The sequence below is a fragment of the Patiria miniata genome, unplaced genomic scaffold (genome assembly GCF_015706575.1).
Source record: "Patiria miniata isolate m_02_andy unplaced genomic scaffold, ASM1570657v1 HiC_scaffold_6, whole genome shotgun sequence".
In the NCBI taxonomy this organism is placed as follows: Eukaryota; Metazoa; Echinodermata; class Asteroidea; order Valvatida; family Asterinidae; genus Patiria; species Patiria miniata.
The window spans coordinates 25287331-25305333 of record NW_024037073.1 but is presented as its reverse complement, the minus strand read 5'-3'; the positions used below and the strand labels follow the sequence as shown (position 1 = coordinate 25305333).

At 40.7% G+C, this 18003-nt stretch overlaps 1 protein-coding gene and 1 pseudogene across 2 annotated transcripts in view; one reads left to right on the top strand and one right to left on the bottom strand.

The window, feature by feature from the left end:
- Nucleotides 1-2328: 2328 nt before the first annotated feature.
- On the bottom strand, nt 2329-10264 carry LOC119743070 (annotated as a pseudogene).
- LOC119743069 overlaps nt 5171-18003 on the top strand; it is a 28100-nt gene continuing 15267 nt past the window's right edge. Inside the window, exons 1-2 of one of the 2 annotated variants that reach the window (XM_038219416.1) lie at nt 5171-5193; nt 14691-14875. In XM_038219416.1, coding sequence (XP_038075344.1) covers nt 14722-14875 — 154 coding nt within the window. In that variant the 5' untranslated portion in view covers nt 5171-5193; nt 14691-14721. Of the gene's footprint in view, nt 5194-11766; nt 11980-14690; nt 14876-18003 lie in introns of those variants that run through there. The other variant, XM_038219415.1, reaches the window with a different exon arrangement.

The window sequence follows — 18003 nt, the reverse complement described above, 5'->3', positions numbered from 1 at the left end:
CAGGGTGTGAATTTTAGATTTTAAAATTTTATTACTTTTTTGGGTAAATTAAATCATTATAGTTAATTTCGTAACCCTTAAAAATGTGAAATTACACTTAGTCCAATGGTATGGACTACTGACTCTAAATCTGAAGGTTGTGGGTTCAAATCCAGGGTGGAAATTTTAGATTTTAAAATTTTATGTCTTTTGGGTAAATTTAAACTTCATAGTTAATTTCGTAACCACTAAAAAGTGTGAAATTATGCTTAGTCCAATGGTATGGACTGCCGACTCTAAATCTGAAGGTTGCGGGTTCAAATCCAGGTTGGAAATTTTAGATTTTAGATTTTATATATTTTTTGGTAAATTGAAACTTCATAGTTAATTTCGTAACATTTAAAAATTGTGAAATTACACTTAGTCCAATGGGATGGACTTCCGACTCGAAATCTGAAGGTTGTGGGTTCAATTCCAGGGTGGAATTTTAGATTTTAAAATTTTGTTACTTTTTGGGTAAATTAAAACATTATAGTTAATTTCGTAACCCTTTACAAGTGTGAAATTAGGCTTAGTCCAATGGTATGGACTATCGACTTGAAATCTGAAGGTTGCGGGTTCAATCCAGGGGGGAAATTTAGATTTTAAAATTTATTTCTTTTTGGGTGAATTTAAACATTATAGTTAATTTCGTAACCACTAAAAAGTGTGAAATTATGCTAAGTCCAATGGTATGGACTACTGACTCTAAATCTGAAGGTTGTGGGTTCAAATCCAGGGTGGGAATTTTAGATTTTAAAATTTTATTACTTTTTGGGTAAATTAAAACATTATAGTTAATTTCGTAACCTTTAACAAGTGTGAAATTATGCTTAGTCCAATGGTATGGACTATCGACTCTAAATCTGAAGGTTGCGGGTTCAATTCCAGGGGGGGAATTTTAGATTTTAAAATTTTATTTCTTTTTGGGTAAATTTAAACTTGATAGTTATTTCGTAACCACTAAAAAGTGTGAAATTATGCTAAGTCCAATGGTATGGATTGCTGACTCGAAATCTGAAGGTTGTGGGTTCAAATCCAGGGTGGGAATTTTAGATTTTAAAATTTTATTACTTTTTGGGTAATTAAAACATTATAGTTAATTTCGTAACTTTAAAAAGTGTAAATTATGCTTAGTCCAATGGTACGGACTGCTGACTCGAAAATCTGAAGGTTGTGGGTTCAAATCCAGGGTGGAAATTTTAGATTTTCAAATTTTATTACTTTTTGGGTAAATTAAAACTTCATAGTTAATTTCGTAACCTGTAAAAAGTGTGAAATTATGCTAAGTCCAATGGTATGGACTGCTGACTCGAAATCTGAAGGTTGGGGGTTCAAATCTAGGAAGGGAATTAAGATTTTAAAATTTTATTTCTTTTTGGGTAAATTGAAACTTTATAGTTAATTTTTAACCAATAAAACAGTGGAATTATGCTAAGTACAATGGTACGGACTGCTGACTTTAAATTTTAAGGTTGTGGGTTCAAATCCAGGGTGGGAATTTTAGATTTTAAAATTTTATTTCTTTTTGGGTAAATTGAAACTTGATAGTTAATTCCGTAACCACTAAAAAGCATGAAATTATGCTTAGTGCAGTGGTTCAGACTGCTGACTCTAAATCAAAGGGTTGCAGGTTCATTCCCACGCTGGGAATTTTAGATTTCAAAATTTTACTACTTTTTAGGTCAATTGAAACTCTACAGTTAATTTTTAACCACAAAATAGTGTGAAGTTGTGCTTAATCAAGTAATACGGACTGATGACCCTAAATCTGAACTTCTGAAGGTTGCTGTTTCAAGTCGCACAGTTGGAGTTTTAGATTTTAAAATTTTATTAATTTTGAGGTCAATTGAAATTTATATTTTTTTCAAGTTTGAAACCAGTCCACACTTCTAGTCTAGCAAAAGCCAAAAGTAAAAAAGCAAATACTTTTAGCTTGAAGCAAATAGTGAAAGCATTTGCTCTCATTTTTATTCATGCAAATAAAAGTTATGCTTAAAAATATGTAGTAAAAAAAAAAGCAAATGCTAATTTTTATACATAGACCAAATGTTTCAATGTTAATCATAATTGCATCGTTTATGTTTCAGTAATAGATTTGAGGACCTACATGGATCTGTTTGGGCCTACAACGACGCCCATTCACTGAGCGGATTCGGGATTGCCCATCGAGAACTCGAAAAGATAGGAGAGACCAAGGCCAGTTGCTTTGGTAAAATTTTTCATTCAGGTAAGACAAACTTCCATGAAGACTCAACTCATTAGTTCAAGTCCACCCCCCCCCAACTAAGCCTAAGACAACACTGAGTGTACACTGTTTACAAAATATGTCCGGTTTTATTTAGTTAAGTGGCTTTCAGGCTGTTAGTTCTCCCACATTTTAATGGTGGTCCCTCATTTGGCATGCTGTTGGAAAGAACCAATTTTCAACTTTTGTTCTTGTGAAAATCCTGTTGCGTGACATCACAGCCTGTGTTGTGATGTGAATGAGTTCTACCTGATTGATAAACGTGACCCGACTCAGAGGTGGCATGTCTTGGTGACAGTCCCTCGCTTGTCAGTTGGTACAGAATGTCATTTGGTGACAAGTGAACGTCCTTATCCAAAGTCAAGGAGTCATGTCCCACAGTATCTCCGGGTTTATCCACGATGTTGCCGAGCGGCTCCGAATCCTCCTCAGACGTTATCGTCATGACGACTGTCTGCTCCATGTTCCCAAGGGTGCCCTCCGAGGACGACATCATGGCCATGTGTGAGATGTCCTGTGATTGGTCAGCCAGGTCTGGTACCAAGACTGTAGATTCAGCTGCAGATTCCTCGGGGGCTGATTTGGATAATGCGCAGGCCTGAGTGTACAGTCGTAGCTGTGCTAGATGGGTGGTGCAGCAGCTGGGTGTGCTCCTCCTCAGACATGTGTTGCAGTAACTCTTGCAAAATGGACTGGTTCTAGCTGTCGTTGGTTAGATGTTTCAAACTGGACCTGTGAATCATGGACAGCTGCTGCTTGAGTGACATGTTTGTGTTGGACAAATACTCACCTGGAGGGCAAGACGATGGGCAGAGAAATTATTTGTTTACAGATGGAATTTTAATAGACCAATCCATTAGGCTCTGCCCCATGATGTGTAACCAATCACAACCATGACAGCGCACACCAAAGTCTGACATTTATGCACTTCATGATGTGTGCAGTTGGAGCATGAATGCTTAAGAAAGCACATGTGTTGTTACCCAGTTATTTAGTGCAACTAGAGTTTGAGTGAAACCACGAATCCTCTACACAAGGATAAACGACACATCTGAGCTTGTGTACAAAATGTGTGCAACGGTTTGTCTGCATTTATCATAAGCAGCGTCAGCGCATAAAACAACGTAGAACGTGTAGAAAATGTAGAGCAATGACAACAACAGTGCACACCATGATCGCCCACAGCCATGACAGCTGGCATCCTGACAGAAATCTGACCACTGAAAGAACGCAGTCGCATTAGTGTGCCTGCATTAGTTTTGATCAAGGTATGTCCCCCCTCCCACTTTTGAGAAGCGATTGACGCCCTTGGTACCTGTTGCATGCAGGGAACAAGATCCAAACTCATTCTTAGACCAAGACCAGATGGAATGCCCACTCACCTTTGTACGAAGCCTTTCTATAGTGCCTTTCATTCTGTGCTCTGTCTGGGCCCACGTGGTCCGCTCCTCCTCAAGAGTCTTCTCCAGACTTTCCTTCTCCTGCAGCAGCAGCGACAAGTTGTGCTCTTTGTAGCAAGTCTCGTCCTCCAAATCCTCTTTGCTTCTTTGTCTGGTATCTCAATAAGGACAACTGTTTACGAGAGGGAAAGGTTGAGTAATTATCCTGGATAATGATTCCTGTAATAATGAAAGTCGGTCATCAAAAGGTCACTCCAGGTGTGGGCTACACAAAGAGGGGAAATGATGGGAGGAGTTTATGGAGTAGAAAGGTCGACATATATGTTGCGCTTGAATGGGACAGATGATATGTAGCGGTAAAAACAGGATACAGGCAAGAAAGTCCAAAGTGATGCAGTGTGTCAAGAACATGTAATTCCTTGTAACTGGGTGCAAGCAATCACTCACTTTTTCAAACCGTATTCCTAACATTAGGTGGGCAAGGTGAAGGACAAATGCCAATATTTCATTAATTGTTGAAGTCAGCTCTCAAAATGTACTGCCACCCTAACTTATTAGATTTTTTTTTTTCCTGAATCCTCCAAATTCAATCAACTTAAATAACGCCAATGGCACACCCTTTGCACCTTGTAATTTCAATTTGTAAAATCCACTGTCAATATTGGCCTCATCCACCCCAACCCCCTAAAAAAATGCTGAACTTTTGGTTGTTGTTTTATTTATTTTATTGACCAAACAAGTGCAGGAGTGAAGACAACTGTATTAAACATGCTGTTGTCTACCCATTCCCTTCTTCCATATGGATTCACGATATATCAATTGAAACAAAGTGGGGGGTGGGGGGGGGGGGGGGTGGGGGGGGAAGAGTTCTTCCTTGCATCAAATGCCTGCCCCTTGGCTTTTTGGTCAGCTTCTTCTAATTATCCTTCACTGCTGGTGCCATTATCCACCTTAACCTCTGCGTAGATGCTGAAGGATTCTTGGAGGGTCAGGGTTAATATTCTTACCATCTTACCTTCCCCATTGGCAGTGCTCTGGCTCGGATCATTGATGCAGGCATACTGGTACTCGATTTGCGGCTGCTGCCCATCAGTCTGCTCATAGCCCCGGGGATGATGTGTCTGTCTCCGATGGCTGCTGTGACTGGGGGACTATGAGGTGTGTTACCAGGCTGGCACTGTTGGGTGCTGGGTCAGTGTATGTGGTGAAGATCTAGTTGACATACTGGGTAAAATGGTAAAGTGAAGTGGTTGAGGATGATAAAATGAGACAAAACCTGCAGGGTTGCAAAAGATTCAATTTACACCGCAAATGTACAAGGAAAAATTAAAGTTCAAACTTAATTATTTTAAAAGACCCTAAGTGTTGGCATTTGATAAAATCCACCAAAATCCTTGTAAACCACCATACCTGCTCACAAGGTACATCAATTTCAACTGATTAATTTATTTCATTGTTTCAAAGGGGACCATTACATTACAGCTACGGCATACTCAGTTGTCTTGAAACAGCACTGAAACTGTGAAGGTTAAAAAAAATAAGTGCATTTTCAAACAGTTTGAGCCAAAAAGGTGTCTCTAATCATTCACAAAAGAATAAATACTTGAGTCAAATGTTTGATTGTGAAATTTATTTCAGAGAGTCTTTAAAGCTATAAATAAGTCCAATGAGCTCCGGAATTCAAGCATCAGGAATTTACAACATTTTCTGAGTGAACCATGGTAGTTTACCCACCTGTGCCAATGTTTAATAGCTTATCACTGTTGATGCAGTTTAAAGGGAATAAAAGTATGCTTGGAAGGTCTTAATCACTCTGTATAAAACCGCTTGGAGTCGAAGGCGATGGTATTTAACAGGACCCAGACTCCAAGCGGTCTTAAACTTAAATACCGACCAAGCACATATTATTTCCCATTCATAAATACCTATTTGGTCAAAAAAATCCAAACCTTTTGGTAAAAAAACCTGATTTTGCTCAACAAGTTCACTTCATGTTTTTTTAACACCCCTCTATAGCTAAATAATGGAGTGTCCAGCTTGCGAGTAAGATGTTAACAACTCCTTTTTTGGAGATAGGCACGCGACGCACATACTGCGCGATGTCATGCAAAACGCACCTGGGGCGTTGCGTTGTGAATTTAGGACTATGAAATACCGACTCACTGGTAGCATTGCGCATGCCTACGTGAGGACCAATAAAATGGAAAGAGGCATTGGATTTCATAGGAGCCAAAATTTCAAGTGAGACTGGAAAAGAGTTGAAGACCAGCCAGCCATGTCTTTATCATCCGTTTAAGACCGGCCACATAGCAGCTTCTCGACCATAGGAATGGATAAACTGCCATAGGTATTTATGAATTGTGATTTACATGTATTGTACGTGCAGTCTGATGTGCCCACTGGGATAAAATGAAGTACATGATTGTAAAATTGACCATGACATACTGTACCCGAGTAATAACTTTCTGTATTGTGGTCTCTGGATTACGGAAGTGTTGCTGGTAGTGCTTCATAGCCTTGTCCCTCCTGCTGAACCCGTTGTGACAGTGGTAGCAGTGCGAGTGGGCACCCTTGAAGTATTTCTGCTCGTGAATGATGCCGTGGACGATGCAGGATCTACATCACCGCAATATTTTAAGACCTGGGGAGGGATACAGTAGAGGATTGGTTTGGCAATTTTGACAAAAGCTGACAGCTATATGCACTTTGACAAAACATGAACTGTGGATCTTTTTATATGGTTCTCTTGCTGTAACAGGCACAAGTAAGCTATTGACCTGAGTTAGGACTCTTGTTCAGGCAGGCCGGATGCAAAGTTTTTCCTGAGACACAGCCGGCGCTTGGGCATGGCCTGTGACAATTGAGTCTATCAAACACTGGTATCTGCTAAGAATAACCAGCTCAGGTATCTGTCAATTTCATAAAACTTCCACAAATGCCACTATCTTGTCCTGCTGTCCACTGCCTTCAACATATCTTAATTAACCCTCTGCCACATGCAGCACAGTGTATCAGGTGGAAAAGTCTGGTGCACTTTGCTGCATTTCAGCTATCAACACCAGTGCATTAACAGCCAGTTCTGAAACAATGAGAGCTAATCCCATTGAACAATGCCTCAGTTGTATCCTGCTGCGTTTGAGGACCACAGACTCAGAGGCAATTTGGCCTTCAGACTTTTGACCTGATGGATCTTGCTGCACTCGGCAGGCTTGTCACTTAGACAAGTGTTGCATTCAACTCACATGGACGTTAAAAGTCATCTTGTAGCATGACCTGTGAAGAGAAAGTGAAAAACATTGTCCTTTGGCTTAACCTAAAACATATTTCTTGGGATCCAGTCACATGTATGCAAGCGCTTGGTCTTGTTCCCAAATGCAAACTCACCCCCAAAGTTGATGCCTTTATCCACGTGCTTGACCCTGTAGTGCGCCTTGAGGAGAATCTCATCAGTGAAGAGACTGTCCTGGGAGCAGAATGGACAGTGCAGATGCGGAGCCTTCATCAAGGAGTGGCTACACTCCCTGTCTGTGCATTGTATGGGTGTCCAGTCTGCCTCAGCGCCTTTCATCCGCACTGATGGATGCGCCTATAGTTGCGAAAAAAAAAACATGAGAAAAACTGTCAAGTAAACATGTATGATGTAAAAAAAAAAATGTGAATGTATAAAACGGCTACGTCAATAAAATCAGTAGATAATCTCATTTTCTACTCAAATCCAAATCTTCACAGCAGTTTTCAACAAGGACAGCAAGGAGGTTCGGATGCGGTTAGGTATGGGCAGATCCACTCTTCGGCAGTGCAAGTATCTGCGCTCTCCCCGCGTCAGCCTTGAGGTAAAGGTACAGCTTGCTCGGGCCCTAGTCATATCAAGGGTACTGTATGGTGCCACCACCCTGTCGTTGAAGGCAGCTGGCGTCAAACGCCTAGACAGTTATGGCCGAACCATTTGGCTTCACCTGCTCAACATCAAGTGGCAAGATCATGTGACAAATGAAAGACTGATGGAGATGATCGTCGACCGGTGGTGCTTCAGCAGTAGCACTGTGATGGAACGAAAGGCAGCATGGTTGGGCCATGTGGTCCGGCATGGCGGCGGCATGGCGGCAGCTGTTGTGGATGGGATGTCAGTGGGATGTCGTCACTCCGTGGGCCGGCCAAAGATGCGCTGGGTGGACAACATCCCTGAATGGTCTGGGTGTGACACCAACGAACTGAAAGCAGCAGCACTGGAAAGACGGGCTGTGGTGGGAGCGGCGCCAGTGATCCCAACTGTGTATAATTTGAAGAGGAGACCACGGGCAAATGCCTATGTCTAATTAATGAATGAATGAGTTTTCAAAGTGGTAGTTTATAAAAACCAGGCATAAAACATTTAACATAGAAACCACTCGCAGATGGGATCTCTTTTGAGGCATTGGAAGAGGTTTTAGAAGGCTTTCGTTGGGAGCCAACAGTCACCTCGGAAAGAATGTTGCAACCTGACGCTACTTCAGCGGTTGTGTAAAAAGTCTATGGAGAGTCAAAAAAAAATTCAGTATTTCCTAACAAAATTGGAAATGTTTCTCAGTCCCAGATTCATGTTTTATCATTTTTGCAATGACTGACCTTCATTGAGATGAAATATAAGGGAAAAAGCAGCATCAGGTTGCAACATTCTTTCCAACACCTCTGATTCTGAACCAACACAAGGAAGTGATGTAGAATAGTAGGGAGTACTGAGTACTACCCTAGCAGTCACTCCTAGAACTATGATGCTCCGCGTAGCGAAGCCTCATGGACAGAGAACCTCGCAAAATTGTTTGCTACTACAACACACCAACTATAAGTACAAAAACGTTCATCAAAACATAGACATTTTCTACAGAACCACTGCACAATTTGCCCATAAACTCCATACAATACTTCATGACATACGCACGTAAGTTGCGCCTAACAAACATCGCTGGATTCTGTCGGTTTTTAGGCCATAATGATGAAAAAATATGCCCTTTCTGCACTGAGCCAACCTGACTCTTGAAACGTGTACGCAGATTTGATCGATTGATGATTTTCTGTTCGCTCGGAGCACGCCGCAAGCAAATGATACGCTCATGCGTACAAGTGCAAGTACCGCTCCCCCGCAGCGTGCTCCGAGCGAACCGAAAATCAGTGATCGATCATTATCTTTGTGCACGTTTCTAGTGTCAGGTTGGCTCAGTGCGGAAAGGGCATATTTTTCATCATTTTGGCCTAAAAACCGACAGAATCCACCGATGTTTGTTAGGCGCAACTTACATGAGTATCCTCGACTCACCATAATTGAGGCAGATATAGCGCGTGTTGTCCAACGCAAATTGAATGCGAGTGTGTCAAAACATATCCTGGTCGTTTTTGGTGGACTGACGATATGTCATGAGGGATTGTGCTGCAATTAACCATTTTGTGGGGTTCTGTGTCTATGCGGCTCCGCTCACGCGGAGCATCATAGTTCTAGGAGTAACCAAATACCGTAGCAGCAGCCATTCAATATTCATTGTGAAGTGTCCGGAAACTGGACAATTTTACATTTTGCTTTCTTAAAATTACTTTTGCGACGAGGTGTCCAACCTAAAGAATATAAACAATTGGTAATCCTTACTTTTAGGACCCCGTTCCTATATAGGAAGGGAAAGACTCACCAAAACAGCTGACTAAATGACACTTAATATGTTTGGCAGCAGATAAATTGACGTCCGAGTACGGAACTTTTCCCGGTTTAAGTTTGTGGAAAGAGCTAGGGCAGGGCTTTGATTTTAGAGGGAAATTGAGGGGTAAAAAGATGACGATGACAACCAGAAAACAGACTCAAAAACCAAGATGGCAAACGTGAAAGCTCGATGCAATGAAAGCTCGATGCTGATTGGCTGACAAAAAATAAACATCTTAATTATTTTTTTTAGCAGCCAATCAGCATCGGGCTTTCATTATGTAGGGCTTTCACGCGTGTTAGAACTACAACATGCATGTCTGACTGTGAAAAAAGGTAGGAAAGTCACATTTTTTTGAAAGTGCTTTCAAAACTAGAAAAAAGACTGCTTTAGCCTGCAAAAGTCAATTGGTACTGGACAGTCATCTGCAAAAGTCAGTTTTGAACAGAACTTGTAAAAAATAGAGGTGTCCTAAAAGTAAGGATTACCAAACAATTTTCCACAATCTCTTGGGTACCTACCACATAGATAGCCATTTTCAATAACTCCTTTGTCTTGAATAATCACATAAATTGGGGGGGGGGGATTCAAGGGGAAAAATTCACACCCTCCAGAAAAAAAAAAACATGGGTTTAAAGGGTTTCTGAAAATTCGATTCATTCCCAGCTGCGGCTTTGTCTACTATAATTATTTGAAGATTATGAAATTTCCACACAGCTACTCAGAAAGCGTCAGTTGTCAAATAAGAATAGACAAATAGGTATTATTTGGCTTCCGTTACGGGAGACGTATGCGTCTCGTTAAAAAAAAGAAGGATGCCAGTTCAGTATATGAACCTGAAGCAGTTGTGATCTGCGATGGAGGCCGATGTTTCGAAAGAGCTTGCATGCCCATCGAACGACACATGAGGGCAGCATTCAACAACATAAACACGCGACTGTACGGCGCTGTCTTCCGAGTGGCCGAAAGAAACTGTACCTGTTGTTACCTTTGCCACTTTCTTATTACTGGTACGTCAGTATTACTAATTTTATTTAACCATTTAATAAATGTTAACATTGATTTGGTTGTTTATATTAGCTATTGGTGAAATCTGCATTATAGTATTTAGTGAAACGTACTCCAACTTGTCCAAGAAGTGGCCATAGACGTACTTACTACTGCGTTTATTGTATAGCGTGGCATCCATAGCCACGCACGGCGCGCTGAATCGCAAGGCACAAACCGCGCAGGAAAATCGTGGTTTCTATCCCAAAAATCCGTTCAAAATTGCAAAACGGGTGTCATTAGAACTGAGGAAAAACTGCTTTGTCGGTAAAGGTGATTTTTGAGCAATAAAAAAAACACTTCTGACTCCAATAATGACCAAAACAAAACAGGGGCCCTACACTTCATGGTCGCCGTAATTTTTCCCTAAATGACCTAGGCCTATCTGTATCAGCCATCTGAAAGTGATATTTTGTCCTAAAAAGTCTAAATTAGCAGTGACAAATTTTGAATTTTTACCGAGAAAACACTTACAAATTTTCAGAGCAGTCCCATAGGGTTTGTGCACAGTGTGACAGTGTGACAAGTGATGGCCAGGTATGGGAATCTTTCCCAATTAACATCAAAGGAAAGATTCCCATACACTGTATTATGGCCATAACTTGCCACCCTGTGCACAAACCCTATGAGACTGGTCTGAAAATTTCTTAGTGTTTTTCTCAGTTAATACTTCAGTATTTTCCTAGCTCTACTGAAAGGAACGCTGGAACTTCGGTACGCATTTTCGTAAAAATTATTCACATTGCCAGGTTCATGGGCCGGTACGTATGGTCAACCTAGCCAACTGTGCAAACTGCAAAATGACACAGTTCCTGTGCCGTGCTGACCGGCCAATGTGGCCGTCCGTTCACGGTGACATTGTTGCAGTTTGCCATTTTTCAACGGCATTAGAGACTTACTTGCAAATATTACCGAACTGAATTTTTACACTCTAAATATATTTCCATACCAAACTGTGTATTTCTTGCTATTTTATTTTTGATTTTACGGATGATCCTGCAGTTTTCTGATGAACCATTGCACTGCCCGAGAAACGATTGCTTGTCTGCAGTCCATCATGAATCGATGACGATGTCAATTCAAAAAGTCATAGTCAGTGATTTCGAAAGTTTACCTATGGCAAAAAGTCGGATTTAGTGATTTCAAAAGTTTACCTCTGGCAAAAAAAAAAAAATACCTTTAGGTTTCTTTAAGATAATGTAAACTTTTAGAATTGATCAAATTAGGTTTTGCCCTTCACCGACGTATAAACACTGTATACTCAGTCTGTTACCTCCCGAGTGAAAGTTGGGAAAAATCAAGCCGGTGGGACTCGAACCCACGATGTCCAGTGCTTTCTAGTGCAGGTGTCTTACCACTCGACCACCGAGCTAACGGGATCTGTTGGCCGGTTCGATTTGAACTTTAGCAGCGGGTACCGCATTAACTATTTATTGCCAAATCACCCAGTATTGCTGTTCCAATGTGCAAGGAAACAGGTCATCTCGTACCTTGGGCAACTCGTACCTTGGACAACTCATACATTTAATGTGACATCATTATGCCAACTCGTACCTTGGACAACTCGTACCTTCAATAAAGACGTCTCGTTCCATTACGTGTAAGTCAAGTCGTACTGAATCAATTAAAAGTACAGACTGCTCTAGTAATATGTGTTTTAATTTTGGTTATTAGACTTCGCAAGAAAACAAATGCAGGAATTACTTTGACAGTCACCATATGTGAAGATGAAATGGTTACTCTCTCCTATTCATCTCAACATTTATTTCCATATTTTAAAGAACTTTCAGGTAACGGAAAGATTTCCATATATGAAGTTCACTAATTTTCCTCTGTATTGACTAACAAGCCCCCAGATAGCAATTTCTTGTCATCAAAGTCAATTTGAGCATTGAAAAAATACAAGCATTTTCTTAGAAAACACTTAGAATTTTTCAGTCCAATCTCATAGGGTTTGTACACAGGGTGTTGAGTGAACTTCGTATATGGAAATCTTTCCCAGGTAACTATACAAAAAGGTCAAGAAACGAATGTTTGTTAAAAATATGAGATTAATGATTATGTAAAGACACAACTGAAAAAAAGTAAATTTAGAGAAAGTAAATCTTTAAATTTGCTTTCTCTTATTTTGTATCTGTTAAGTGTTTAATTCTTTGCTAAAGCTCGTTCTGGATGAGAACATCATAAGCTTTGAACTTGCTACCTTGGTACTGGTGCACACAGAATGCGCATCGGGCACTGAAGCATTATAAAAAAAGTTTCCAAATATTCTTGAAGTAATAACTAACACTTCTTGGCAGCAATAATCCTTCTGTTTACAAAAAAGGACCACCCCACCCCCCCCAAAAAAATGTACTTAAAGAAAACAAAATAAAAGTTTCAAAATATTCTCTAAAGGGTACAGTCCATCATTTGTAAATTGTGTATTTTACTCGTTTGAAGCAACAAACACGCTCAAAATCTAAAGAAGGGTACTGAACAACTAATTTGGTGAAGTTTCAGCTCAGCTTCAGCTGTAGGCCTACATTTCGAGTAAAACAACATTCTAGGATTTCGATTTCAAATCAAAAGATGCTGAATCTTGTTTTGAATTTGGCCTGAATTCAGTGTTGGAGACACGTTCTCACTGAGCTAATTGCAGCTACGCAATGTCACGCACTGATCTGATGAATTAAAACAACCGCGCGAGCGTGTGCATCATGTCAACGCTTGCGCGCACTTCGCCAACTAAAAAAAGGAACTACTAACGGAAATTTCCAACCATGTGCCTTTAGATGCATCGTTGGAAAGGCCTTCTTTCATTGATTTCTTCCCAATGACAGCATGCCAGAACAAATAATTTCACAGGGAGTTTTTGTCCCCTTACTATCTTTCAACCAAGTAGTTATTCAACACTAAATATAGTTTTGGATAGCTGCAAATGATGGACTGTAGCTTTAAATGATCACTTAAACTTCTTGGCAGCAATAACAAAATATTGAGTGCATACATGTATGTACATGTATATAGCCACGTTCATGGGTCTATATCAAGCCATATCTTATTTTTCCTCTGAAAACAACATAAGAATGTATACATGTCATCAATAGCAGCCCCAATGCAGTATACAAGGTAGAAAAGCCACCAAAATCATAATTTTTTTCATATTTTAGTATAAAGCATAAATAATGAAATGTCTCTCCTGAAGACAGTCAGAGCATACTGACCGGAACTTCGAGTTGATACCTCTGGTGCTTTTCAGAACCATTCTCTTAGTTGAGAAATTATTCTCCCATGGTGTTTCCGCAAACCTTTCATTATTTAGTATCTCCACCATGCAAAGCCTCAACTCTTACTTAGAAAGCATAATTCTGTTTCAAGTCGACCAAATGCTTCGTAAATGATTGCTGCATGGTGTGAAGTAAGCTTAATCTCATCTGGGTTTGGATAATAGGGGAAAAGGGAAAACTTTAGTATTTGCCAAATTTCAAGGCCTCCGCCAATTTTCAACTGCTGGACAAAAACTAGATGTGCCTCCAGCTCTACATGTCAAATTCGTGATGAGCATTGGAGCTGGAGTTTCTCATCTCCATCTTGTATTGCAAGTTTTCAATACCTTAAAATTTGGGACTCTCATAGACAGTATTGAGAGTCCCAAATGTTTGGACAACTATTGGAAAGAGTTCCACACCTGGACATCACTTGACACCCGGTGCACAAACCCTAAGACACTGGTCTGAAAAATTTGAAGTGTTTTCTTCGTAAACGTTTCAATATTTTCCCTGCTAAATTTGACTTTTAAACATGTCATCCGTTTCTGATGGCTGATAGGTCACTGTGGGGAAATATTAGTGATGTGTATGCAATATGTATGGAATTCTTCCCCAACTATTTTTTCCCCAGCAGTTGGAAAATGACGGAGGCCATGAAAAATTGCCTCAACAGAAATTGTCCTTTTCCCCGATTATCCAAACCTAGTTGAGATTAAACTCACCTAAATACCATGCAGCAGTCATCACAAAGCAAAGGATCGACTTGAAACAGAACTACACTGGCTAAAATATGGGGAAACAATGATGATATTGGTGGCTTTTCAGATAGAACCGTCGCGTCGCAGCCGTGTTGTGGCGACATTTACAGCTCGCATCTCATACTGGTATGGTATCCACATATACATCGCACTGCCTTGAGACATGTACACGATATGGTTACCATACTATTTTCAGGTGCACGTTGTGATTTCAAATTTTGACCCCTCCCCCTAGATATCCCACTGGTCATGGCTTTCAATAGTATACAACTGCTTTATGTGCAGTTTCTTTATATTTCCAGTGTGTTTTTGGTCCAACGTAATAACACCAAAATGGATGAGAAGCAGGGAGCAACTTCTGATGATGTCCCAACTGGGGAGGTAACGTCAACCACAGTTACAGAGGGTGATGTTGTCAAGATGCCAACAGATGTGGCCATCACTATGGATGCTATTCCCAATGAAGATGAGGAGGACAAATCCAAAGGTGACTTGTTATTCTTTTACTTGGTGAAGACGTTTGCTCCTTTGCCAGGTCAGCTACTTGAGTGTAATCCCATTCATGTGATTTTGTCCATTCTTGCTTATTGAAAACTTAATACTTTAACCCAGTGAAATTAATCTTGCTGCAAAATAGTTTTGTTGCTTTCCAGGTAAGTTTTTTTAATTGGGGGAATGAGGGTTCAATATCATAAAAATATTGCACCTTTACTTGGTACTTGGTACTTGGTGGTTATCCTGAATACTCCACGTGGAAGTCTAGCAAGGAGGCCTTGGGGAAGTGGAACTAAACTAAATCCTTAAAGGTGTTGTGGTTTGGGGCGTCTGTGGTGTCTTGATGGAGCTTGTTCCATTTCCGGATAGTTCTGGGTAGGAATGACTGCATATAGATGTCTGTCTTTGCTGCAATTTCTGTGAACTGGTAGTTGTGAATTCTACGAGCTGGTGCTGGTTTGGGGACTATGGATGATGAGTTAATGTGAACTATGTTGTGTATTATTCTAGTAGGTAAGTAGGTAAGTTGGTTAACTTTCCTTCTCTCTTCCAGTGAAGACCAGCCTAGGGTTGTCAACATGTCGGTCACACTGCTCAGTCTGGAATAATCTCGCATTACGAAACGAGCAGCCCTCATCAGTTGCACTTTTTCCAGGAATGTTATGTTCTTAGCTATGTGAGGGTTCCAAGCAATGCTGCCATATTCTAGGTGTGGTCTGACTACTGCTAAGTACAGCATTTCTTTGACTGATCTGGATGCAGAATGACAATTTATTTTGATGAAGTTCAATATACGACTTGCTTTGGAAGTGGCATGTGCTGTTTGGTGATTCCAACTTAGGTTATTCTGAATGATTATTCCAAAATATGTCATGTTGGTTTTCTCTACGAGGTTGGATCCTAACATGGTGTCGTTAGTTTTGCCGGGGGCCCGCTTCCCGGAGATTCACATGATGTTACATTTGCTGGAGTTAAATTTCATTCCCCAGGTTTGCGCCCAGTGAGCCAAGTTGTCCAGGTCTTTTTGGAACATCAGTTCATCAGTTGATGAGCAGATCTTCCGATATAACAGGCAGTCGTCAGCGAAAAGGCAAGTTGTGCCAGTCACCGATTTGCTTATGTCGTTGATGAAAAGTAAAAACAGGTGGGGGCCAAGCACGGTGCCTTGTGGTATGCCACTGTCGACACTTTGCCATTTCAAAGATTTTCTATTTACCACAACTCTTTGTGACCTGTTGGTTAAGAATTCCCTGATCCATCTCTGTGTTTTTCCCCTTATCCCGTAGTAGTCTAATGTTTGGACCAGTTTTTGATGAGAAACTATGTCGAATGCTTTGGAGAAGTCAAGTACTGCCATGTCTGTGGTGATTTGTTAGGACAGGCCTTTACGAAAAGCATGTTGGTTTTCGTTCAGGATGTCGTGTTTCTGGAGGTGTTTCATTTATTGGCTATCAATGATGTGCTCTAATAACTTAAAACAAACAGAGGTCAACGACACAGGTCTGTAGTCTCGTGCCGGATCTGCACGAGAGCCTTTCTTAAAAATGGGTGTTACGTTGGCTTTCTTCCAGTCAGATGGTAGAAAACCCAGGTCAAGTGATTGTTGGAATATGAATGCGAGCACTGGGGCAACTTCATTGGCAGCTAGTTTCAAGTTGAGCGACGTCAGTAACTTGAGGACTCTGCTAACAGACACGGTGATGTTTTGTCAAGTCTGGGTAGGGACTCGGTGGTAGAACTGGCTGCACATCGGTGTCATCCCTGCTGAAAACACTACAGAATTGGTCTTGTAGGGTTTCAGCTTTTTCTTGGTCAGATGTGATATTTTTCCCGTTGAGTTTTAGAACCTGAACCCCTGTGTTGTCTTTACAAGTGCTGTTTACGTAGCGCCAAAATTTCTGGGGGTTACCTGTAGATGTAGTTTCTTGTAAATGTGTGCGTTTAGCCCTTCGGATTTCGCTGTTCACTTGCTTTTGGGTCATTCCACCGGGTTGGGAAGCAGTGCATGTTACATCCATATATTTGGTTATATTATTAACAGTATCAATGCATTCTAAACAATTGCTCAATTTAATATTTGTCTTAAGTTGTTTCAATACTTGAGAAAGTTTGAAATCATTTGAAAGTACTTTGACAAAAATATGAGCAAAAATGTATTAATTGCCTTTTGTTCGAGATTGTAGTCATCTGCGATGTTGATAATTTTGGATTGAATACCGTTTGCCGAGAAAGTACATGTACCAGTCCTTGGGTTCCAAAGCATGCCCGGGATGTTGAAGTCTCCTCCAAGAATGACGAATGGGGAGTTTACCTGAGCCTGCAATTTACTCAGACTTCTGTCTAGGTTTTTTGGAGATTCTGGCCTGTAGGAGTCGGGGGCTCTATAATATGCAGCGATGAAGATGTCCTCTCCTTTCGGCTTGAGCGGTAGTTGGCACCAGAGTAATTCACAACCATCTTCAGAAAGTTCAATGGCTGAGAAACCATCCTTAACCAAGATAAAGACACCTCCGCCACGTCTGTCGTTTCCTCTGTCCTTGAACCTTTGTTCAACTGTTAAACTTGTGAATTTCTGATGAATGAATGCAAGTTTACAAAGCCATTCATATCTTAAAACATTCATTCTTTTATAAAGCCCTGTCCGCACTGGACTTTTTTTTGGTCAAACTTACCGAGACTATGGGTACTTTTCCTGTTTTAAGTCCATTGCGGACAGCCTAGGACGTTTTCCTCTCAGTTACTTTTCCTGAGTCCAACGGTTACTTTTACTGGCCAACTGCTGCCCAGGAAAACTGACCACGCGCCCAGGAAAATTGACCAGGTCACTTTTCCCGAGACGATAAGTCCAGTGCGGACAGTGCGAGTCGGTAAAAGTGGCTCAGGAAAGTGACATCCGGCCCGAGTGCGAGTATCATGCATACAGAAACAGCACGATCCCACACGTGATGTGGCCGAACATTTTGTGGAAACACGTACGCTGCGGTGTGTCAAGTCTGAGCGCTAAAATCTTGTTATAAATATATTTTAACGGAGAATACATTCACAGAAAATATCAAGATCACCTTCTGGGAAATACTTTGCAGTTATTCCTTTTCTCCACCAATGTTTGTTTTGTATTTT